General features: G+C 40.4%; 13 protein-coding genes across 13 annotated transcripts; 4 read left to right on the top strand and 9 right to left on the bottom strand. All coding sequences in view use genetic code 12, as the record gives it.

Annotated features, from left to right (window-relative positions):
- Nucleotides 1–66: 66 nt before the first annotated feature.
- On the bottom strand, nucleotides 67–2,178 carry PICST_32611 (hypothetical protein; the record flags this gene model as incomplete). Its single annotated transcript, XM_001385344.1, has 1 exon — nucleotides 67–2,178. One exon carries the CDS (start codon nucleotides 2,176–2,178, stop codon nucleotides 67–69), a length of 2,112 nt encoding a protein of 703 aa, XP_001385381.2.
- Nucleotides 2,179–2,630: 452 nt separating this feature from the next.
- YFL5 (Mitochondrial tricarboxylate/dicarboxylate carrier protein) lies at nucleotides 2,631–3,818 on the top strand (the record flags this gene model as incomplete). The annotated part of the gene is made up of 2 exons (XM_001385695.1): nucleotides 2,631–3,120; nucleotides 3,145–3,818. The coding sequence occupies 2 exons, from the start codon at nucleotides 2,631–2,633 to the stop codon at nucleotides 3,816–3,818; spliced, it is 1,164 nt and encodes a 387-aa protein (XP_001385732.2).
- A 109-nt stretch (nucleotides 3,819–3,927) lies between these two features.
- On the bottom strand, nucleotides 3,928–4,692 carry ECO1 (N-acetyltransferase ECO1 (Establishment of cohesion protein 1); the record flags this gene model as incomplete). The annotated part of the gene is made up of 1 exon (XM_001385343.1): nucleotides 3,928–4,692. A coding segment is annotated over one exon (765 nt), but the record flags the coding sequence as incomplete, so codon positions are not given.
- Nucleotides 4,693–5,005: 313 nt separating this feature from the next.
- On the top strand, nucleotides 5,006–5,908 carry BNA6 (Nicotinate-nucleotide pyrophosphorylase [carboxylating] (Quinolinate phosphoribosyltransferase [decarboxylating]) (QAPRTase); the record flags this gene model as incomplete). Its single annotated transcript, XM_001385694.1, has 1 exon — nucleotides 5,006–5,908. The coding sequence occupies one exon, from the start codon at nucleotides 5,006–5,008 to the stop codon at nucleotides 5,906–5,908; it is 903 nt and encodes a 300-aa protein (XP_001385731.1).
- Nucleotides 5,909–6,306: 398 nt separating this feature from the next.
- Nucleotides 6,307–6,774, bottom strand: PICST_22479 (predicted protein; the record flags this gene model as incomplete). Its single annotated transcript, XM_001385342.1, has 1 exon — nucleotides 6,307–6,774. A coding segment is annotated over one exon (468 nt), but the record flags the coding sequence as incomplete, so codon positions are not given.
- Nucleotides 6,775–7,392: 618 nt separating this feature from the next.
- Nucleotides 7,393–9,117, bottom strand: SMI1 (Protein involved in (1,3)-beta-glucan synthesis). The gene has a single exon (XM_001385341.1). It carries the CDS (start codon nucleotides 9,071–9,073, stop codon nucleotides 7,502–7,504), a length of 1,572 nt encoding a protein of 523 aa, XP_001385378.2. The 5' UTR covers nucleotides 9,074–9,117; the 3' UTR covers nucleotides 7,393–7,501.
- A 1,168-nt stretch (nucleotides 9,118–10,285) lies between these two features.
- On the bottom strand, nucleotides 10,286–12,589 carry GSH1 (Glutamate--cysteine ligase; the record flags this gene model as incomplete). Its single annotated transcript, XM_001385340.1, has 2 exons — nucleotides 10,286–10,725; nucleotides 10,813–12,589. The coding sequence occupies 2 exons, from the start codon at nucleotides 12,587–12,589 to the stop codon at nucleotides 10,286–10,288; spliced, it is 2,217 nt and encodes a 738-aa protein (XP_001385377.2).
- A 1,025-nt stretch (nucleotides 12,590–13,614) lies between these two features.
- On the bottom strand, nucleotides 13,615–16,159 carry PICST_78660 (predicted protein). Its single transcript, XM_001385339.1, has one exon. It carries the CDS (start codon nucleotides 16,058–16,060, stop codon nucleotides 13,673–13,675), a length of 2,388 nt encoding a protein of 795 aa, XP_001385376.1. The 5' UTR covers nucleotides 16,061–16,159; the 3' UTR covers nucleotides 13,615–13,672.
- Nucleotides 16,160–16,784: 625 nt separating this feature from the next.
- On the bottom strand, nucleotides 16,785–17,963 carry PICST_67997 (mitochondrial 54S ribosomal protein YmL3; the record flags this gene model as incomplete). Its single annotated transcript, XM_001385338.1, has 1 exon — nucleotides 16,785–17,963. The coding sequence occupies one exon, from the start codon at nucleotides 17,961–17,963 to the stop codon at nucleotides 16,875–16,877; it is 1,089 nt and encodes a 362-aa protein (XP_001385375.1). The 3' UTR covers nucleotides 16,785–16,874.
- Nucleotides 17,964–18,578: 615 nt separating this feature from the next.
- On the top strand, nucleotides 18,579–18,761 carry PICST_62753 (predicted protein; the record flags this gene model as incomplete). Its single annotated transcript, XM_001385693.1, has 1 exon — nucleotides 18,579–18,761. The coding sequence occupies one exon, from the start codon at nucleotides 18,579–18,581 to the stop codon at nucleotides 18,759–18,761; it is 183 nt and encodes a 60-aa protein (XP_001385730.1).
- A 282-nt stretch (nucleotides 18,762–19,043) lies between these two features.
- Nucleotides 19,044–20,366, bottom strand: PICST_47989 (predicted protein; the record flags this gene model as incomplete). Its single annotated transcript, XM_001385337.1, has 1 exon — nucleotides 19,044–20,366. One exon carries the CDS (start codon nucleotides 20,364–20,366, stop codon nucleotides 19,044–19,046), a length of 1,323 nt encoding a protein of 440 aa, XP_001385374.2.
- Nucleotides 20,367–21,591: 1,225 nt separating this feature from the next.
- PICST_47649 (predicted protein) lies at nucleotides 21,592–22,431 on the bottom strand (the record flags this gene model as incomplete). Its single annotated transcript, XM_001385336.1, has 1 exon — nucleotides 21,592–22,431. One exon carries the CDS (start codon nucleotides 22,429–22,431, stop codon nucleotides 21,592–21,594), a length of 840 nt encoding a protein of 279 aa, XP_001385373.1.
- Nucleotides 22,432–22,698: 267 nt separating this feature from the next.
- Nucleotides 22,699–23,163, top strand: PICST_61936 (predicted protein; the record flags this gene model as incomplete). The annotated part of the gene is made up of 2 exons (XM_001385692.1): nucleotides 22,699–23,062; nucleotides 23,099–23,163. Coding segments are annotated over 2 exons (429 nt in total), but the record flags the coding sequence as incomplete, so codon positions are not given.
- Nucleotides 23,164–23,423: the final 260 nt, after the last annotated feature.

The following is a 23,423-nucleotide window of genomic DNA, read 5'->3' as shown; positions in this document are numbered from 1 at the left end:
GCTAAATGTGTTTAGATATTAAATATTATTTATACATTTATCATTAATACACTTATATATATTACATCATGGTAAGTAAGTATCATCATAATTCTGTGACAGTATATCCGAATCCAGCATGTACGCCACATCCTCTTCGCTTTCATTGCCATCATTGCCGCTCTCGTTCAAATTCTGCACAAGTTCTTCATTGTAATTCTCTACAATCGATGCATGACTTCTTCGATCAAGTTTACTCAAGTTATTATCCAACGCAATTAGGTTTTCTAGTGGAAGAAATTTTTGTGCAATTTGAGATATTTTGTCGATTTCCATCTTCTTATTGGGACCTAATCCAGTAAAATTAGTACGTTTGAGATATAGTATTACATCACTCAAGTTGATCAGAGAAATTTTACCATTGGCTCTATGTCGAGAATAGGCGTCTAAATCTTCTAACATGGATGTCAAGAATATATCAGATTTCTCTTGGATTAGATTGAAAATATCTTGGCTGATGTATGATAATTTCACTTTCTTACTAGGAGTGGTTGTATCATCAAATGAACTAGAATCATGAACTTGAATGGTCTTCACTAAACTCTTAATTGTACTGATTGGAATTGAACGTTTCGATACGTTCTTGCTACTAGCTTTCGATTTCTTCATCGCTAGGTCAGGCAATCCTTCATCGAACTGCTTAGATGTAGCAGTTCCCTCTTTTATATTTTCTTTTTCAATTTCTTGGGGAACATCAAAAATATCTGTAAATTGTTCATCATTGTCCAATGTGAAATGATCCTGAATAATCCCAGAGGGGGATTCGCCGCTAGCAAAATCAATGACTCTAACTTGCTGGGGTGTAACTATCTGACTTCCAGACGAAAATGAAGGGCCAAGATAACTCATATCTCTTACTGGAGTAAGCTGAGCAACTCCAAGTATTGTGGAACGGTCCATTTGGCTTGAAAGTGATTCAGTTGTCTCTTTGAGAACATTACGTATTTCAAAATCTTCGAATCTTTCATCAGGATCGTACATATTAAAGTTTTCTTGAGGTTCGTCTTGATCTACTTCTTCAGGAAGAGCGTTCATTTGCTCTGATTCAACAATGAAATTATCACCCTTTATTTCAGAGTCTTTAGTAATACGTGGCTCATGTTGATCTTCATCGTAGTCTTCTGCTACAAATAGTTCCGGACTCTGTGGAGTCTCCTCTCCTAAACTTTTTGACAATGAAAATCTTGTTGAACTTTGTCTGCTTTCTTCCCTTGATTGTCTTTTCTTTTTGTTTGCAAGTAAGATTTTCTCCAAGTAGGACAAAGGCTTACTTCTAGGCTCTTCTTTTTCCTCAACTAGGAAATTTGGAACATTTTCTTTGTTCTCGTACGTCAGATCTTCAAGTTCATTCGTACGCGTAGGATCTCGTGATGGAGGAGATGCCTGTTGCTCATTATTATATCCAATAGGAGATTTAAGTATTCCCTCGATATCGTTGGGAATTGGAAGAGATTGGTCAAATTCATTAGGAATATTAGGACGTGGTGGTGAAAAGTCTATGTTTCTTGGTTGTGGTGTCTCTGGACTAAGGTCCCTTTCTGACTTTGGTTCATTCAATTGATCTCCATTCAGATCGAGATTTGTTTGCAACAGTGCTATCTCGATTTCACTATTCGGTTTATGCATTTGAAAACTTTCTTTTCGTATCTTGTCTCTCTCGATTTGTCGCACTGTGACTCTACAAATAAATCTCAAGTAGTCAATCGTTATCGGGCCAACATAATGAGGACCATAAACCACAGCTCCAGTATTAGTTCGAATCATTGACGAGCGTCTTCTTCTGGCTAGTAAATCACTGGTTCTTCTGTCATTGAAATTTTGCGATAAGATACGCGAGTGTGATCCTGATATTCTTCTTCCAGGAGTAGAGGGTCTAGATCTTGGTCTCGAACGTGGTCGACTACCTTGTTCTTGAATTTGCAGTGAAAGTTTAGCTGTTGCTTCGGTGAGTTCATTTGGTGGCAAATGTATATTTCTAAGATTGAATAAGGGTGGATCCAAACTTCTGTAAGGAATAGTTGAAGATAGAAGGTCTGCCTTATTTATCGGAGGTAGTGAATGATTTGATCCCAGTGTATCAACTACAGAGATTCGATGTCGAGGTGTCGAAGGTTCTGTGACACTTCTCATATCAGACATTATAGAAATAGATCTCAAGCAAAGACTTGAAAATACGTCTGGTGTTTGGTTGGAGAGATGGAGATGTAGATAAATCAGTGTTTGTATAGTTGATTTCATTGTTATTAAACCGGAAAATAATTCCGGGGGTTATATGTAGAACTGAAAAATTGTAGGTCCATATAATGTTCTATATTAGAGCTCCCTTATTGTTACACAACTAATGCTAAACAGAAATGCTGAACATGGATTTATGATGAGTATAAGAGAACCAATACTATAACCAGTTCCAATGCTCTCTTCGATATCAATACCCATCAGTACGTTCCACTCTAAAGACATCCACCCTTCCCTATATAACATCCGGAAGTCCACGCATCAATTTGGTCGGATCTCGATCAAACAATATCAATTGACATTCTGCGAATTGCAATAACTCTTAATGGACATAAACTCTGCAAACAACCAAAACAATGGCGACTACTTCACCTCAGTCAGGTGATAGTCTTCTAACGGCGCTTATTTCTGGATGTACGGCTGCTGCAGTATCGGGAACTTTGACTTATCCTCTTGACTTCATCAAGACCCAGCAGCAGTTGAACAACCATGCATATATGAACAAATGGAATATACCAGGTAACTATCCCGGTAGTATTGCTCAATTGTACCGTGGATGTAGTGCATTGGTGATAGGCCTGGTAATCAAGAATGCCACCAGGTTGATCTCGTATAATTGGCTGCTGAAGTTCATGGCTATAGACACTTACGATTCACAAGGTAACAGTAAAACCAAAACTAGTCCTCCTAGAATAGTCATAGCTGGAGCCATGAGCGCTTTCATAGAAACGCTTTGGTTGATACCTTTTGAAAACATTAAGATTGTTATGATTCAAAACCAAACGTTACAGAACGAAATCACAAGGCTGGAAAAAGCGAAGATACCCTTTGACATCACTGGTGGCAGTTCTACTTCGGGTGTTTCTGGAGGAATCAAACATCACCATCAACGAAGACTATCGCCCGGGAATCTCTTTACTAAACAGTATATCTCGCCACATGCTTATTTCTCTTCAGAGTTGTTGGCACAATACAATGGCAAACACCATTCCAAGTTTTCTCATTCTGCATCTCACAATAAGCTAGATGCCTTGATCTCCAAGTACAACAAGAACCCGACGTTGACTTATTTGGGTACTATAAAGGAAATGTATCAAATGAAAGGAGTGGGAGCTTTCACTGCTGGGACATTCATAACATTCACTAGACAAATGGCTATTTCGTGGGTATGGCTCTCGACCTATAATGCTACTAGACAACTAATTGATCCTCACAACTCCGAACAAAGTTGGTTTGGTCACAAACACACAGCCATTCAACTGATAGGACTCCATGTCCTTTCTTCGATTGCAGTGATTGGATTTACTCAACCATTGGATGTGATCAAGTCTCATATTCAATCCAAAAACGGAAAAGCTATCTACAAGGACTCGTTGTCCACAGCATACCGTTTGTTCGTAGAACAAGGACCTCGATCCTTATTTAAAGGTGCTCTACCTCGTGGGCTTAAAGTTTTGGTGAGTGGAGGCTTGACAGCTGCTATATATAGTTATGTCGAAGACATCGTCAATGTTGCCGGTGGCCAAACTGTTTTTGCTTCGTGAATTCATTGGATCTATAAATATAATATACAATTCGTATGCAAATGACATTATGATAAAATGTAATCAGTAGTGAAAAATGATAAAGGCTAAATGGTAGCGACAAAAGACATCATTCGAGATACACGGGAATTAGTAGTTCGCCACTCTTATGAGTTACACCATTGAACTTCTTCGCAAGTAATCCACCACTATGACTTGGTTGACTGAAGGCAACTTCATTCCTATTAAGAGTTGTTCCGAATATGGAATTTGTGAGCACAACTTCAAGAAGTATTTGGGCTAAGTGGTTACGTCTCCAACTGGGTGCAACCCAAATTCTGGAGATTCCTACCTTGGCTGTCTTTACAACTTGATTCGGTACTACCGTTTGTAAACGATGAACCATCCACCTTGCCTGTCTATCTACATTAGTTATTGGGTCCGTATTACATATCGCAATTGCATAGCCATTGATGACTATAACAAATGCTTTACTTGACTCACATTCAACCTTCTTCCAACTTCCTGAATCAGAAGGAGCGTTGAGTTCACGATTCACCATATCTAAAATAGTTTGGGCCTTCTGGATCTGCCTCTTACTATTCTTATCAACTGAAACAACTTCAGCTTTTATTGAAACAGTAGAAGACTTGACTCTTTTAAAGCCCTTCTGCTTCGGTTCTAGTACTCTATGCAACATGAACTCACGCACTACCTTGGTAGAAAGTGATGGAGGCCACGGTATACCCGAATTGTAGCGAGCGTGGTACCTCATGTGAAGCTCCTTTTCCTTTGAAATGTACTCATAATAAGTCATATGACACTCTGGGCAAGTTGTAGACTTGGAAACCAAGTTATTTCGATTTGGAAAATTCAATGTAGACTGAAACTTCTTTGCATATCTTTTCGAATTTCTTTCTACTTCAGATAAGGAACAAGTTTCAACTCCTACAGAGTCTGTCTCGTTACTGCGTCGTTTCATTCACCATATAACAATCTTTATTCTACTACTCCTTAAAGATCATTGGTCTTTTCTGATTTAAGTAGACACGCGTTTTGCATTATTGATATTAGTCGCAAAATTATGTCTCCCCAACATGAGAATCACGACTTTCTCCGGATGTCGCGCCGTAAAGCATGCCATTTTAAATCTGACTAATTTTCATTATTTTCACCAACCATTGTCACAATATTGCAACATAACCACAATGGCTTCTGCTTACGCTAACTTGTTACCTGTCAATGGCAGATGGAAACAACAAATCACCGACTATTTAACTGAAGATGTGCCTTCCTTTGATTTTGGAGCATTTGTTGTTGGAGACAAGGTGGAAACTGCTTCGTTGTATATGAAGCAAGCGGGTTTGATCTGTGGGGTTCCTTTTGCTGCCGAAGTTTTCAAGCAAACTGAATTAGAGGTTATTTGGCACTACAAGGAGGGTCAGTATATCAACAATGATGACTTGAAAGCTGAAGGTGGTAAGATCGTTGTTGCTACTGTTAAGGGTCCAGCCAATAAGATCTTATTGGCCGAAAGAACAGCTTTGAATCTACTTGCCAGAGCTTCGGGCATTGCTACCCAATCTTACATCACCAAGAAATTGGCAGATGAAAGTGGCTACACTGGTTTAATTGCCGGAACAAGAAAAACAACTCCTGGCTTGAGACATCTTGAGAAATATTCTATGCTTGTTGGGGGTGTAGACACTCATAGGTACGACTTGAGTTCTATGGTCATGTTAAAGGATAACCACATCACTTCCACAGGAAGTATTACGAAGGCTGTTAAGAGTGCTAGATCCGTATGTGGTTTCGCAGTCAAGGTCGAAGTAGAAGTTAGCACTGAAGATGATGCTCGTGAAGCAATTGATGCTGGAGCAGACGTTATCATGTTAGATAATTTTTCTGGTGCTGAATTGCAAAAGGTTGCACATAACTTGAAGAGCTACTATAAGGACTCCCAGAAGTCATACTTATTGGAATGCTCTGGTGGTTTGACCTTACATAACTTGAGCAGCTTCTTGTGTAATGATATCGACATCTACTCCACATCTTCTATCCACCAGGGTACTGGCATTGTTGATTTCTCCTTGAAGATTAATGCCAACTAATTTGCATCGCACTAGCAAGTAAAATAGAAATTAGAAAAAATAAACGATCATATTTAACGAATCGACGAGAATGTCTTAAGCTCCAAACTCTGATATCCAGAATTAAACCCGATGACATCGGCCACATTATGTAAGATCCGAGCCGTCCCGTTGTCTTCTTCTGAATTCATCTTCTCGTTTTCATCGTTTTCTTCTTCGCTGTAGGCGAATGTCAACCTGTCACTGATGTTGCGAACCGATCTGTTATTCAACAGAATTCCCGATGCCGTAGTTAATCCACTTTGTAAACTTAAGTCTTTAAGGAATTCGCTCTGGTGACTTGAAAAACTATGGATGTTTTCAGATTGTGGAGGAGATCTCTCCAGAGTGAATCTATTGGAGTTGGACGATTTCTTTCCAAAACATCTAATGGCTCGAATATGAGAATCTTTGCCGTCTTGATGATTGGCAAGTACGATCAATTTTACCACAAAACATTTGAGTACTCCATCACTCCTGATCCCGTTGAAGATGATATGCGACCATCCGATCGGCTTACTAAAGTTAACAGTACAAACTTCGTTTAAATCCCAGCCATCAGAAGATCCAGCAAGGATCTTGATTTTAGAAGGTGTATAACTTTCATCAAGACTGTAATTGGTGAAAATGGAGATCCTTTCCAAAGATACTTTTTTGGAAAACTGAATGGTTATAGAATGTGGATTACATAACTCGTTATTCATAATAGCACTGTTGTTCTGATTACTACCGTTGCTTCCATCTGACTGCCAGTATGTGTCAGGAGAGTCATCTCTAAGCTGAGGGAGTCCATATCCTTGTTTGTAGGAAGATAACTTCCAATTAGCTAGTGGTGATAAATCCAACAATTGGAGACTTTCTAATTCTTCCAATCCTTTAGAATAATATACTCGTTGTATTTGTTCCAAACTCGGCTGGTCAGATTGATTTAGCCCAGAAGCAGCTCCAGAACCCATGGTTTCTTGCTCCACATCTACCGTGGTGTTTTGGCCACTGGATATATCTTCCAGGTACTGGACATTGTCAGCTGTTAGGCCGGATGTTATTGAGTCGATCAACTCCTCCTGAGAAATTTCATCTTGCAATTGCAATTCATGATGCAGTTGATACAGGGAACTGGCTAATGCGTTCATGGACGATAAGTTACTTTCATTATGAGTAGTGTTGTTATTATTATTATTAATGTTGGAGGATTCTCTGCGGAACAGTCTTGATCCTGGGTTATTTCCTGGAGTGATAATATTTCCGAGACTGTTGTTGACACTTTGATCAAAGTAGCCAGAAGAATCCATACTGTACTCTTGAATACTATTAAAATTAGAATTAGTTCTTCTACAGTTATGTTCCTGATAGATTATTAAACGATTCTATAAGTAATTAACAAGTACGAGACATCTTTTTTAAGACGGAAGCGCGACATATTCGCAATATCTTAAATTCTTCTGTAGTATTTCTACACTGCTTCAAATGACTAATATGGATTTATATATATACGATAGGATAGGTGATAATTTGAATAACCCGGACTGAATTCACTGGTATAAGTGAGGAAAATACAAAGTAAACGACAAAAATCTATAAAGCAACGTCCTTCAAGCCTTCTTCAATTCCTTCAGATCCTTCGATCAAAGGCTGATCTTCTGGCTGCTCAGATTCTTCCGCAGTTACAAGAGCATCATCCGATTCCTCTGTTTTGGAGGCTATTTCTGGTTCTTCTTTTATTATCTTGTCTTCGATTTTGTTTTCTGTCTCAGTTTCGAGCTTGTCGTCGATAATGGTTTCTCTTTGTAAAGTTACACTCTTGTTGGCGGATTCTACATTGATCAACGGACTGGATCCAGAACTTTTAGCAGCAGTGCTCGACTGCCCCAAGGAAGGACTTTGAGCTCTCAAGGGAGTGTTGGAGCCGCTTTCAGTGGCAGATGGAGCCGCAGGTTTCTTAACTGGAACCCTTACAGGAGTGAAAGTAGTCGAGAAGTTTTCTGTCAAACCATATTTCTTCAACGATCTTCTCTTGATAACTTCAACGTAACTAGAAACTCCTTTGAGGGCACCCTTGCCGAACTCCTTTCCACCCTGATCGTAAAAAGTCAATTCACCTTGGTCTTCGTCTTCATCGCCAATCATGTAGTCGTCGTTTCTGGAGTTCGAGAGGTATCCCAAATCTTCATGAAGTTGAGCGGAGTCAATTTCGTAATTTCCTGCTTCTAAATCATTGACGAAGTTGAAAATAAATTCTTGGAAACTCGAAGCTACAACCAACTTGGTGTCGTAATCTCTTCCGAATATTATGACTTGTCCCCATATACCCTGAGGACCTGGTGCCAAATCCAATGCTATCTGGTTACCAATGTGGTCCTTCAAGATAGGAACCCAGCCCTTGTGGTAATAATATGGCTGCACCGAGTTAGGTGGAATAGATCTCTGGTTAGCTATGAATGTATTGCTTAAAGGTCTTTGAGTAGCGGTGGCAGCACTGGAGGAAGTTTCTTTTTGCTGCTGTTGTTGTTGCTGTTGAACAATGTACTGTTGACCTTCCAACCTTTGGGCTACTTTGGACCAGACAGCATACTCTTCAGCAATTCCCTCTAAGTCCAAAAGAGCTAGGCCCATGATCAAACCGGTTGGCTTACCTCCACGAAATTGGCCATCGTGTCTCTTATAGAATTGTCTGAATTCTACAGGAAGCGAACCACAGCCCAAGTCGTTTTCAAACTCGTTCAAGTCGGCAGTGGTGACTCCATCGTTCAAGTAGTCTTCCAACTCGGGGTACTCATCGTCGATCCAACTTTCGATTCTGTCCCAAAGCGAGTCAATGGTTGGTAGAGGAGGTTGTCCGCTCTGGTTCAAAGTTTGCAAAGGGTACTCAGTAACAGTTCCAGACGACTTTTGACCAGGTCTGTAGCCTACATTGGAAGTTGAGCTGTTGCGACTGCCGTCTACAAGAGAATGACTCGAAGAGTTTTGGTACGCATTGAGACGGTTGAGTTCGGAAAGTCTGGACGACGATCCATTAGCTCCTGAGCCTCCTTCGACATTGCTACCATTGGCACTGCCGGTATGTTTGTAAGGAGAGTCGTATGTAGCGTAGTGGTCATCTGTGGTGATCAGATGCACGAAAGCCTTGAAGTTATCCATCAACCCCATAGTGAATGTAATGTAAATGAGGTGGAAATGTTATTGTGATGATTTGATGGGTTGGCAATTAACAACAACTGATAATTAAAAGTTGGAAATGAGCTGAGAATGAAAATTAACTTAACTGAGAATTCTGAACAATATCCAATTGCTTAACTATTGAGCGCGTTTTGGTGACAGATGGACCAGGCGGAGGGAAAGCGAAAGAAAAGATAAGTCAGACAGAGTTCGTCGAATATAAACGAAATTTTGCTGAGGTAACTAGTATGAGAAAGACAATCACACCTAAACAACTAAGAATGGCGGGATACAACTAATTCCTTAGATGTGAATATATGATTGTAAGTTGGCTCTTGAAAATTGCCCTGTTGTGGACGAGTCGTGCGCCGAGTGAAAGTGGTGAAATTTTGTGACCTTGTTTGTGGAGCAGAGTTTAAGATGCCGTCAGATTAGTAGATGAAATGGCACTGATAGCAGTATTGAGGCGAAAATAGTCGATATTGAATTCGTTTGTCGTGAATATAGTTTAATTCCTGTCTCTTCTGTAAAATCTACACTCTTAAATATGGTGTTGTGGTATAGATGGTATCGTGCCTAGGTGTGAAATTTCAACTGGAAAGTTACTGAAAATAGAATTATCCACTTTACGAAACACGCTTATTCTTTTTGCTTGACTATAATATCTGCTCTTTCAGAGATAAAAACAAAGAACACAGCCTGATGTCGGAATAACTGGAACCTCCAATCCCGATTAATATAGAGGACATTCCAAGATGTTGAGAACTCAAACATCGGAGTAGAATAAATTCAGCAAGTTCATTGTCTGCTTTGTTTACATTGCTTGTGTGCCTTGTATAGATTTCCCTTCTCGTGTATCTTACTCATGTGACATCTGTTTCTGTATTATATCTCTTCACCTGAGTCTGCCTTGCTATCAGGCTCACTTGACTACTCATTTTTCGCAGTGTGGAAGTGTTGCTTCGCTTAGTTTGGAAAAAGGTTCTCTCGATCACCTGATTCTGGCTTAGCAATACTTAACGTAGAATTGTATTCAATGGATGCAAAACATGGCTCTCGATAACTCATATTGTGCCTGCATGTCTGTTTCAAACTCTTATTACAATCTACTGTCTCTTAGTCTACAAACTTAATTGAGTCTTAATAATTGCATTGTATTACCAGCAACGAACCACCAGAAAATCATACAATAAATACTAGACTCTAAATGCTGTTCAACAAATATTCGGTTGTTGTCTCTCCCAACAAGTCTATCAACAAGTCCTTGTCCCTCAAGTCAGTGATGGCAGCAGCTTTCTCAACAAGAACGTAGTTCAAAGCTTCGCTTACCTTCGAGTCTCGCTTGTAGAAGTCAGATCTTAACACACTGTTTCTCAACCAGTTGGCTGTCGTGGGAACCTTGCCACTTGCTCTTTGAGAAATCAATTGCAAGTATTTCTGAATTCTAGTCAAATTCTTAGCCAAGTCAGAGTTCTCACAATGGTGAGATCCTTCAGGAAGCAAATCTGTAGCAATAACCTTGACGACCAATCTGATCAAACCTGGGAACTTGTCATTCCCATTGATGATCTCATTGATAGAATATCTTTCGTCGATTCCATGGTCATCGATATCGTTGACGGCCTCAATGGTTCTTCTTCTCCCTCTATAGAAACCCTTGTGTCCGTAGGAACCATTGATTGTACCGTTCAACAACAAGTCTTCCTCAGACTCACCGGTAGTATTAGTACCGTTAATGGAGTAGCCATTGACGTACACTTCATCGTAGCCCAATTCGTCATTGCCCTTGTTTAAGAATCTGTCGAACCATGAGAGGTCATAGCCAACAAAGTCGCTGTTATCCAAGTTCCATTGGTCTAAGGACTTGAACCAGAACTTCTCGTTAAGCACGGAATCAACATTGTGAGCCAATCTCATGTTGGTTTCGATCTTCAGGATCGGAATGTAGAGATTAGGTTTGAACTTGATGATGGCTTTCGAAAGCAAAGAAATGAAGTTAGAGTATGCTGCATTTTCGAAGTCGGTCAACTGGATCTCCATAGGACGGAATTCAACTCTCCAACCGGGCTTTGAGCTGAGATCCGTGTCAGAAGAATATAATGCTGGAGGCTTGAATCTGAGGGTCTGCCAGTTTGTGGACTGGAGATTCTCGAAATGGTCGTTCTCCGTACTGTTGTCCTGATCTATCCGCTCACTGAACAATACCAAAGGATCTCTGATGAACAAATGCGCGAAATGCTTTGCTGTATACTCGTCAAACAAGTCGGAGTTCTGTTCCAACAAACGTTTGTAGACTTTTTCGTTGATGGGCGAGTAGATATCATTGTATTCGTCTTTGAAGTAGTTAGTCGAGTAGTTTTGATCGTTTAAGTAGTTGTCAATGGAGTCGTATCTCGATTTCGGAATCTTCTGGATCGGCTTCCCATCTTTGGTAGTCAAGTTGTTGATGTCTCCATACTTGTTTACTGACTGCTTTGGCAGTGGTAAGTGCTGCCTTTTGTCTACATTCATGCCTCCAAATAGATCGTAGCCATTATATGGCTCTACGTCACGTTCTACAAATGTTCTGTCGTCGACAGCACCGCTGATTACGTTCCATCTCACGTCTTGATTGACGAGATAGCCTTTGAATATAGGGGAAGCAGCTGACAAACTCAACATGATAGGCGTAATGGGTGCCAAAGTGTCGTAGAGATATCTGGCTTCGCTGATGTCCTGGGCTTGCATTGTGATCTGCAAACAGCTGGAGCCCATACCAAACCCCATCGAGTCCATATAGACATGTCCGGGTTTAGCAGCACCGAGCCAGGGCTCTTTATCGCTGACAAACAAGTCTCTGTCTCTAGGAATGGAGTCGTCAATCAACTTCGTATTGACGTCAGGGTACATGGGCAAATTGATAGCCACTTTGGATCCTCTTCTTTTTCTGATGTTGGCTGTTAACGTGGGGAATCTCACATGACGATTAATGATCTCGTCGGGGAGAAACAACGACTGCGAAGCAGGGCCAATGGCTTTGGCTGGAGGAGACGTGAAGTTGTTACATCCCATACGTGGAAACGAAGTAAGTGTCAAAGGCTTGATGTGGGGAGGCAACTCAGACTCGCTGATCTTTCTACGGACGATCATATTCTCCTCTACATAAACGTAGTCTTTCAAACAAGTACCATTATAAGGTGAAGCAGGGGTACTTTCAAGCATAAACCGACCGTACTCTGGATGGAACAGAATATTGTTATCCACCAGCTTGTGCAACGACTTGTCAGGGTCGTTCAAGTCGTCGAGGATGTAGTCCTTGTCGATGGACAATCTGGCTGTCTTGTTCTTGCTGTCTATGTCTACAAGCATGTACTCAACCTCATCCCCCCAGAGGAACTTGTCGTTCGAGCGTGAGGCATGCTGGCGGAAGATGTTGATCAACTGGGTGATTCCGTTCTCCCGAACATGTTCGTTGTGTTTCTTGGACTCGTGCCAATCAAGGGGAGTTCCCAAAGATAACAAGCCCATGAGGTGGATCAGGTGGAGATGGGGCCGAAGTGAATGAAATAAAATGAAATAAAATGAAAAAATTCTCTGCACAAAGCTGGAGTCTGGTTTACGAGAAACTACAAGATAACGAGGACCAACTGAGACTGAGCACTGGGATGCGCAAATCCGTAACGACTAGAGACTAAAGGATAAGAACTGGGACTCGACGAAAATTGGAACAGTGATTCACGATTGGAGTATACACTCTCACTGCAATATGACTGTGCTAGCAAACACAATACAACCCCTGTAGCAATTTATTCAGCGAAAGTGTGGAGCCAAAAGAAGTCAGAAGCAGGGCAATCTAAACTGTTAGCTGAAAAAACTTTGAGAACAATTCAATTTCAGAATAAGCGATTGATTGCGTAGTTTATGTACAGATCGGAATCCTCCTGATTTTCAACCGTTTTCTCTCTGGTGCTACGCTTTGCTCTTTATAGGAAAAATATACGAACGTGCTTTGTCAGAATCCAAGTAGCTCTGCTCCTATCGACTCTACCGCCTGTATCTCATACATTGGCCATTGCACCATCGCATCTGATTATTAATCGCATCCTCCATATTAAGTCACGTGAGTACCCTAAACGGAGCGGATTTTTTCCGTGGGTTTCATATCCGCTTTCTTACCTACAAAATCTTTTCCCATAAATGAATATGATCTCATGACTTCCAAAACCATACAAAATTGTTGGAACCTAAGCCACCAACTCTACAGAAGTAAATACTCCAATCAGAATCTCTTTATCCATTCCAGCTGCTGTCTCTTGAATCGCAAGTCTCTGATTATGTGACATCACGTGCTACAATCAAAGCCCTGAGTGCGCGTCCCAAAACGGCAACTCTATCGATTGCAAAATTTCATTAATAAGCTCACGTACTATTATTGCACACCCTTGGTATCAATGGCGGATTACAAATGATTCAGCCCCACACAGAGTATAATTGAGCATGGTCAGGAAGTCAGTTTCAAGCTGACTATTGCTTATCATTTTCTACCATTTTCTGATCTTTCATGATTTGTATTAGTGCTACCGTAGTTAATTATTTGTTTTATAGTGTAATTTAGTACAACCCCTCAACATTGTCAACAACACATCCTTCTTCGCCTTCCTTTCTGTCAACAAGGGATCCAATGACAATACCTGTTTCACCGGATGCCTTTAAGTTTGACAATACCTTGTCGACATTGTCCTCTTCGACAATCAACACCATACCAATACCCATGTTGAAGGTCTTGAGGATGTCGTTGTAAGGGACCTTACCTTGCTTTCCAAACCACTTGAAGATTTCTGGAACTTCCCAAGTGTTCATATCTATCTTTGCCTGTAAATTCTTTGGCAATGCTCTTGGAACGTTTTCCACCAAACCACCACCCGTGATGTGAGCCAATCCCAACAACAAGCCTTCGTTGATGGACTTCAAAAACTGTTTAACGTAGATCTTAGTAGGAACCAACACTTCTTCACCAATAGTCTTGCCTTCTTTAGACCATGGAGCAACCGAAGTGTATTCATAGTCGGAAACTTCAATGATGCGACGCACCAACGAGAAACCATTGGAGTGGATACCATCGGAAGTGACACCAATCAACACATTTCCAGTCTTCATATTTTCAATCTTAGGCAAAATCTTACTCTTGGTTACAGCACCAACAGCAGTACCGTTGGTGTCGTAGTGACCTTCATCGTACATACCGGGCATTTCGGAGGTTTCCCCACCGACTAAAGCACAGCCAGCTTGGATGCATCCATCTGCAACACCACTGACGAATTTGGCGGCAACTTCAATGTCCAACTTACCTGTAGCAAAGTAGTCTAAGAAAATCAAAGGTTCGGCACCTTGTACAACTAAATCATTCACGTTCATGGCCACCAAGTCAATACCAACAGTATCGTGGATGTTCATGATTTGTGCGATTCTCAACTTGGTGCCTACACCATCAGTAGCAGCCACCAACAAAGTGTCGTCGGTGTTGTAGCCAGCTTTCTTCAAATCGAACAACCCACCAAAGCCACCGATGTCCGAATCGGCACCAGCTCTAGCAGTTGACTTGACCTTGGCCTTTATCTGTTCTACCAATAAGTTACCATTGTCTACAGAGACACCAGCATCGGCATAGGTGATACCTTGAGAAGTAGAAGCGGCATCACGGAAAGCTCTGTGGGCAATGTCCTTACGGTTATACTTGCCGGTGAAGGAAACATGGTCTACACCTACATAGGCCCTGTCAACAGATTCTCTCAAAGTAGGAGCAATAGCAGTAGAAGCAATAACTCTACCGCCAGCAGTAACTACCTTACCGTCCTTTTCGCCAGTACCAGCATGGAACACATAAGTGTTGGCAGGCAATGGGGACTTAACAGTGATTTCGTCTCCCTTCTTGTAGGATTCTGGATAACCACCAGCAGCCATAACGACAGTAGTGGAGAACATGTCTGGTTTAGTTTTGATAGTGACAGAATCTAATCTGTGTTCAGCACAGGCTAAGAAGACCTGGGCCAAATCTGTGTCTTCAGTCAACAAAGGCAATACAGTCTGAGTTTCTGGATCACCAAATCTAACATTGTATTCCAAGACTTTTGGTTCTTTAGAAGGCGACAACATGATACCTGTGAACAAAACACCGTTCATAGGCGTACCATCTTGTCTCATACCATCAATAGTAGGCTTAATGATTAATTCATCAATCTTCTTCAAAATGGCTGGTGTAGCAATAGGGGCTGGAGCATAGGCACCCATACCTCCAGTGTTCAATCCCTTGTCACCATCGCCAATTCTCTTGTGGTCTTGAGCAGCTGGCAAGTTGAAGAAAGTGTAACCATCGGTGATGGTCAAAATACTTAACTCGTCACCTTCCAAGAACTCCTCGATAACGATCTCGTCGCCAGCAGCGCCGAAGTTCTTGTCCACCATGATTTCATTCAAGCCCTTCAAGGCTTCCTCTTTGGTCTCTGGGATCAAGACACCTTTACCAGCAGCAATGCCGTCGGCCTTCAAGACGATCTTGTAGTCAATCGTCTCAATGTGCTTCTTGGCTTCTTCCACAGATTTGAAGTTTTGGAACCTGGCAGTAGGGATGTTGTGCTTGTCCATGAAGATCTTGGAATGAGCCTTAGAGCCTTCCATGACAGCAGCAGCAGCAGAAGGTCCAAAAACTGGAATACCAACCTTGGTGAAAACTGTGGTGATACCGTCTACCAAAGGTTGTTCTGGGCCTGGAACCACTAAGTTGATATTATTGTCAACAGCAAACTTCTGCAAAGCTTCAAAGTCCTTTGGCGAGCCGGACAAGTGGGGTACATTCACAATCTTATCCGAGTCTGTAGCCGTACCACCGTTACCTGGAGCAACATAGATCTTGTTGACGGAGGCAGACTGGGCCAATCTCCAGACAATGGCATGTTCTCTTCCACCGTTTCCAATAACAAGAATGTTTAATTGCTTGGACATTGTAGAAGTGGGAAGTCACTAATTGGGGACGTTTCTGAGAAGAACGTGAGTTGTTTCTAAACAAGTAGTGAAAACTAGAAGAAGTTCTACTTCAAAAAGAGAATGAAAAAAAAGCTGGAGATCTGACTCTTCAAATAAGCATGGCAGTTGGTTGTCGCGGTGAAATATTTGTTTCTGACTCCGGTCAATTTTTATCAATCGATGAGCTGACCTGGTTTTGTGTAATATTGGTCTTGGCTTCAAGATCAAATAGCTAGCTTAGAACAAAGAGTTAGACAGCAGGAGGAGGATGGGAGAGGCTGATGAGAAACATGATAGGAACAAAATAAGAACAAAATAGGAACTAAGATAAAAAAGAGAAATACAGTTCCTTTGCCCATATATCTTCGTTTAGAGCTGAGCAGCCTATTGCAATATTATAGTCACTATGATTTAATGAGAAATACAATCTTTTTAAGAGCGGGACTTTTGGCTACGTTATGCTTTTAGTTAATCTCGTCACTGTGAAGAGAAAGGAAAATGCTCTTTTTGTTTGTCTTGTTATATAGTAGAAATTTGAAACACTTCTTGGTGAATTGTTATAATTCTGTTAGAATTGCTGCGAAAATTCAAAATTTATAATAAAGCTTGCGAACCATCTATTTTTTCATATTCTCATACACAAAATTCCGTATTGCAATTTGTAATAACTTCAACCTACAATTACAAGCAATTGCTCAAAGTTCCAGACTACGTCTATGTCATTAGAATGTATGTATGTGACTCTATGTACACAGGTTATTTACAGAAGTGACTATGATAATAAGGAGCTCAGTTAGATGGCAACGTCACCAGTGCCAACTATGCCTTCGAATTTGTAGTCAATGTCGCTTGGAAATTTGACATCAGCACCATCGGCGCTTATAGGAGAATATAAATAGTATGACAACAAGGCATTGACCACAGATCTGGTCTTAGCTTCGGCTAGCGACGATCCTATTCCTTCACCCAACTTTTCGACACCACAGAATGCACCAGCTACATAAATTGGATGAGCTGACAATCTACCAGTCTCAGCAATCAATCTGATTTCAACTGGTTCAGTGAAGCTCAACTTGTCACACAATCTGATCAATTCTCTGGTAGGTTGCGAGAACTGGAACATCTGTTCCAAAGGCAACTTTCTCGAGAGAATGTGGTCACTTATAAATGCCTTGGTGGCATCTTCACCAACATGAGTGTACAACCCACCGACTATAGATCTCACAGCGGAGGCATATGCTTCAGTTTCTTTGGCTACAAAAGATTTGTTTCTATGGAGAGAAGCAATTTCTTCTTGACTCAACTCGTAGACCCCATCTTCCTTGACCTGACTTTTTCTCTGTTCTGAAACAAATCTCAATTTTCCGTACTTCAAAAATTCTGACTCTTGGCTCAAGTACTTTTCCAACTTGGAAGATTGGTCTACTTCGATACCCCAGGACTTTCCTATTTCATGCAAAGTTTCTACGCCCATCAACGAGTCGACAGCAGCATTGTGAATAGGCATGGGCAATCTGGGGTATTTAATCAACAAATATTCGGCTACGTAGTACGACATCAAGTTCTTCCCCAAGGTGTTCAAACCAAAGTTGTTAGCTAACCCATCGTCGAACTTGTTCAAGTTTAATGCTTGTGACAATGTAGATAACGAGTACGAAGTTGGCAAATTCAATCTTGAATGTAATGCCACCAAAGGTGGAGACTGTTGTGCTGTTGATTCAGGCAATCTATGAGTGAAAATATTGTTCTTGTAGCTTCCGTAGTCGGTCAAGGAATCGTAGTTTGTTTTCAACGACGTATCCAAACGGGCCACCTGGTAGTTACGTGTAGGCACAAGAGTCCGCAACATGGGCCTTGGCAATCTGACTATCCTTCTCAACATGCTGTGGTGGGTGTTGTATGGATACTTTCAATTAGTTCAATTAGTTGTTCTATGGCTGTACTGCTTAGAACTTTTCACTGTAGAGAATTTTTTTCATCAACACGATTACATAAGCTAGTGCGGATTTGTCTGATTTTGCAACTAGATGAGATTTTGGAGCGAAGAAACAGAATCCTAGAGTGTTGTAAACTATAGTGATGTAAAGAAAGATGGTTTTAGGATAAGTTGTTATTCTTGATGTACTTAATCTGTAATCATTCGAATTGACAATTTGGCGAAAAGTTTTCAAGAAATTATACTTTCTCTCAGCGTTCGTTAGCGTGCTCCAAGTTGAATGATTTCCTTTGAATTTCATATATTCTTTTTACCATGACATCTACTCACGAGTAAAGATAATATTTCCCTTCGTTTTAGAAATATTACTTCAATATCACCTTTCATTGATCCATCTACATAAGATGCCATATAGCTCATGCAAAAAGCAGCGCTACCAATCAACATTAAAGTCGTGCCCAGACCATAAGTCCCAACCAACCAAATTTCAACCATTATGAATCGAGACATCATAACGAAGGATTAACATTTATACATAATACTTCCACAATAATAAGCAAAATGGCAGGTCACCACGGCCCCAGTTTAAGTATCGCTGCCATCGCCACCATGGGCTCAGTCTTGGTCATTTACGCCACCTTGAAGTCTCCTTTGAAGTACCAGTGGGCTTCTGAAAACAGACTCAGTCCAAAGGCTGACTTAGCTTGGAGAAATGCTGCTCAGAAATGGCTTGACAACCAATAGTTGAAGTGACTTGATTAGTAACTGATTTATCTTTATGATCTAAAGCTGTCTAGTACTGACTTTTGAATTAATATAGCATAAATCTAGAACTATTCATATATTCTTCACTTATAGTTACATTTCATTGATGATTTTCCATCTCATATGAGTGGGGTCATCCATCTTGCATTCTTCATCATTATTATTCATATAACTTATATTGTACATTTAGCTATCCCTTTCCGGTTAATATAGGAGATGTTTTCATTGTAATTTCTATGTAGTCTATAAATACAGGTTTAGTTAGCCCAATTTTGAGGTATTGACCAACTCAATATCGTTACCGGTAGCTTGTTCAAGCGTGGCCCAGTCTGAGTCGAGTTTGATGAAACACCAGGCCCATCTACGGAGGATCTCAAGGAATTCAATCACGGTGTACCCAAACGAAAATGCATCGTAACCGAATAAAAAGGTTGACAACATATGCAACGTCGTCCATTTGACTTGGTCCTGTCCTTCTTTAACAATGAAAACTTTGAGAATCCAGACAAACCTCACTATGAAGTCAAACAAGATGACAGCGAAATAGACAACGGGCTCAAATGCTAATTTAGGTCTCAAGAGAACCATTTTGAAGTAGTAAGTTTTGGATTCGAAGAGAAAATCAAACATCTTAAGCCCCCAGTCCATCTTCACATCCCAAATAAACGAATACGTTGAGTTTACAAACGAAAGCAAGTACCACCACCTGTTCAAGGACTGCAATTTGTCCAAGAATGCAGGTTCATTAAGATCCTTTCCTGGCGAAGTGATAATAGATTTGATCAACAGGTTTACGAATAATGGACCCAAGGTTGTAGAATACTTGATGAAATTGAATAAGTGCTGTCTGTTTGCGGTGCTTCTGTATTCAGAATAACATTGCTTCATGCGAATAAATGTCGGTATACATAGTAAAATGAATTCTAACTCGACACTGTATGGTATGTCTCTGGCGTAGTAGTAGTTCCAAAGGTACAAGCCGAAGTCATTCAATACCTTGCTGTAGGAGACCAAACTATCTGATATCAAAATATCGTTAGTTCTCATTGTGCTAGAGTTTATCTTACCCAACAAGATTCTTTTCATGGTGGTAAATGCTCTGTACTGTCCCATAGAATTTTGCACTTTGGATTTGTAGAACAATCTATAGAACAAATGAAAAAATAATGCTAACGGGATCACATAGGACAACGGAATAAAAATGGCTGGCGAAACATCGTCGTTCAGACTCACTTTACGTTGAATAATCTTAAACACAGCCCAACCTATAACATTGACGATAGTCACAGGTCGAAGGTTAGCCCAAATTCCATTGGCTAGAATGAGGTTGGAATTGAAATCCGGAACGAGAGTCGTAGCAAACTCTCCATTGGGTATGTAGTGGTCATCGAGTTGTGAGTAGTCATGTGCTGAATATGACAACTTGATTAGGTGCAAAATGTTTAACTTCCTCAAGTTGTAACACGAATAGACTAGGTAGTACCAGAAAAAAACTCCGAGTTGGACGAGAAAAAGGATTCGGAATGGAAGCGGCACCAAGTCATCGAAGAGAATCTCGTCGGATTTTTTTTGGTTTTGGTCCATGGAAATGTGCTCTGGAGTGTGAATAATTAAGGATGTGCAAATGGAAGTCTGAACAAAGCCATAAAGGTGCCAGTAACTTTACAGAGATTAACGCCGTTACAAATGCGAGGGCCAGATGGACGAATATGTATCGAGAAACAAACACAATATATTTCTACGCAAAATAAAAACAATAAATCTTCAAAAATATTGGAATACAAAATTCATCGCTGAATTGTTTATTATACACGTAAACTTTGAGCACGGTCTGATTCTTTCTTTGGGTGCAAAGTCGTGTCTAGCGAGTCCGCAGCACATACAAGTAAAGATTTGGGCAAAAGAGTAGGGCCATGCCAGTGAGACCAACGACAATGCAAGGGATTGATCTCTAGATCTTACAAGACAGAGAGAATTAACTGAATACACAAGAATGAATAGAGGTGCAAATACATTTACGTAAATTTGTTCTCATCTGATTGAGACTCATCTATGCTTCCATTTCAATCGCTGTCTTCCAGTGTAGGCTTCAGACGCAGCTAGTTAACTAGTCCGCGATTTAGGTATGTTTTAATCAGAAGTATTCATGATTAGCATGGAAACATCATTAGCCACCAACCGAATGTCCAGAGAAGAATTGGATTCTACATAGGATTCATGATTCACTATTGTGTATTAACTACATAGACAGAGAAGTAAACGGAGTACGATCAACATACTCCAAGATAAGAACACCGTGAAATCATTGGCTTTATTCAAGGCTTCGTATGCTAGATTATGTTAGTTATTTGACGTCTGTGATTTGTAAAGTCATTGCTTCTAATACGATCAGAATTTTCAGTGTTTGGCTTGAATCGAATCGGTCATCGTCCTGAATAGGAGCCTCCGTTTGGGGCGACATCGTGTCATCACTGTAATAGAAGCAACATGATATTTCGGCTTACATACTGTTCAGCGATAGTTGCTTTGCACATATTCCACACAAGAACCATTTGTTGAATTGGATCTGGTTAAGAAAAAATGCTCTATTAAAAATTTTCAAATCTGCTCTCTTTAAACAGTGGAAAAAACTTGGATGCAAGCATACAGGAAAATTTCCAAGCTTACCCGGCTTTGTCATAAAGGTCAACACCAGAAGGGCACCAAGCTAATTGCATCCATCGGCAATATATGGTAAGTAATGTATAGTGAATGGTCTATAAATGCTAATAAAGTAGAATTATAATGTATCTCCCCAGTCAGAGCCAGCTTATTTCTTGGCTTTCCCTCTGGAATATCCTTTCGACCTTTCCTTTCTGGTATTCTCTCTTCTTTCTGCTTTCGATAAATATCTGAACTTCTTCTTCTTTTGCTTGATTCTGTCTCCAACTGATGGTTTGGCCACTCCAACCATAATGGCGTGGGTTTTAGCTTTCTTTATGGAGTTTTCTAGCACTTTTTCAGATTTTCCAAGATCGACGTTATGCATGCGTGCAAGAGCTTCTACGCTAGCCTGTTGAGCACTCACTATAGCTGGGTTGTCCAACGAGTCCACAGTTACTGTGGTTTCATCGTCTATTATAGCACTGCTTTCAGGCAACAATTCCGTCGTTTCGTCTAGTTTGTACACTTCTGTATGATGCAAGATTCCCTTTGGTTTGGGAGCAGGAGGCTTGCTTCTTTCTTCTCCATCATTATCTTCTTCACCATCGTCATCAACATCATCATCTTCTTCTTCATTAATTCCATCATCGTTTTTGTCGTTATCAGCAGTTTTGTCATTGAAACCTGACCAGTCGTCGTCATCGCTCTCCACATAGGATGTTATCTTTTTCACTGTGCTGTTGAAGTCTTCAAGTTGCTTTTCCATATCTTTCTTACGTTCGGCTCTGATTTGCTTTCTTTCTTCAATTCTGGACAATCTTTCTTGTTCTTTGATGTACTCTTGAGCCTTCTTCTGCCTCTGAACCTTTCTCTTGTGGAACCCAGTCAAATATTCAACTCTGGAGTCTTTGTCGAATACCACTTCTTCAACTCTGTGTTTTTTAGCAGCCTTCTGGGCATACTTTTTCCCTCCAGTCAAAATCTCCCTGTTCTTTCTGACAACCATCGTATTTCTTTATTCTGTGAGTTATGTCTAGATAAGAATAAAATTTGGAATATGCTTCTACTCCAATATAAATGTGATGTGATAAAGTGAAAATATCTATCTACAGGAAATATTTTCAATGAGCATCGCAAACACAAATTGTATAAATTGTATAAATCAATAATGTACAATACTTGTTAACTATTACATCCAGAAAGTGGACGCACACATATCGTTACATCTCAGCATATAACACTAGCATTGAATATATTAGCATAGCAATCAAAAATGGAAAACATAGAGAACGTCAAGCTTTTCGTCAAGTCACTCGACAACAGTGTGGACCAACTTGAAGACGCTCTAAAGCCAGTCTTGAAAAAGTCTCTTGCCGAGTTGGTAGCCGAAAATTCCACTACTCCATTTGAAAGAATAAAACTCTACAACAACTCTGCATACACACTCATCTCAGTTATATACTCCTATCTCAAAACTGCAGGGGTTGACACCGATAAGCATCCGATTTCCCAGGAATTGACTCGTATAAGAGCATACATGAAACGAGCCAAGGAGCTAGAGTCTTCCACTATGTCCAAGGAACAAGAACAGAAAAATGCAGAAGCAAAGGCTAAAGACTTCTTGCAGAAGACGTTGGGTTCAAAGATAAATGGTGGAGGTGCTGCTGCCACAGCTAACATGACTTCTCCAGCTATAAGTGCAAGTAATTTCCAAGGCAAGCATACGAAGTTCAAAGAAGATAAAAATTCCGACAGCGAGCCAGAGTCTTTCAGGGAATCGAACAATTCAGTTGCTAAATCGAAGACCAAGAGCATAAAATCTAAGACTACAAAGTCAGGCAAAGTTACGAAACCAAGAAAGAATGTAAATAAAAAGTGAAGTCTATTCTCAATAGATAAATATGAATTTAATGTATTAAAATGACTGATATTTCCGTTTAGAACTGAAAATTGGAATATATGTATATGAATTTTGTAAGCTATTCGTCCTCTATTGAA

Source organism: Scheffersomyces stipitis, chromosome 6 (genome assembly GCF_000209165.1).
Source record: "Scheffersomyces stipitis CBS 6054 chromosome 6, complete sequence".
Lineage (NCBI taxonomy): Eukaryota > Fungi > Ascomycota > Pichiomycetes > Serinales > Debaryomycetaceae > Scheffersomyces > Scheffersomyces stipitis.
Note: the sequence above shows the minus strand (reverse complement) of the source record. Positions and strands in the feature narration are given on the sequence as shown.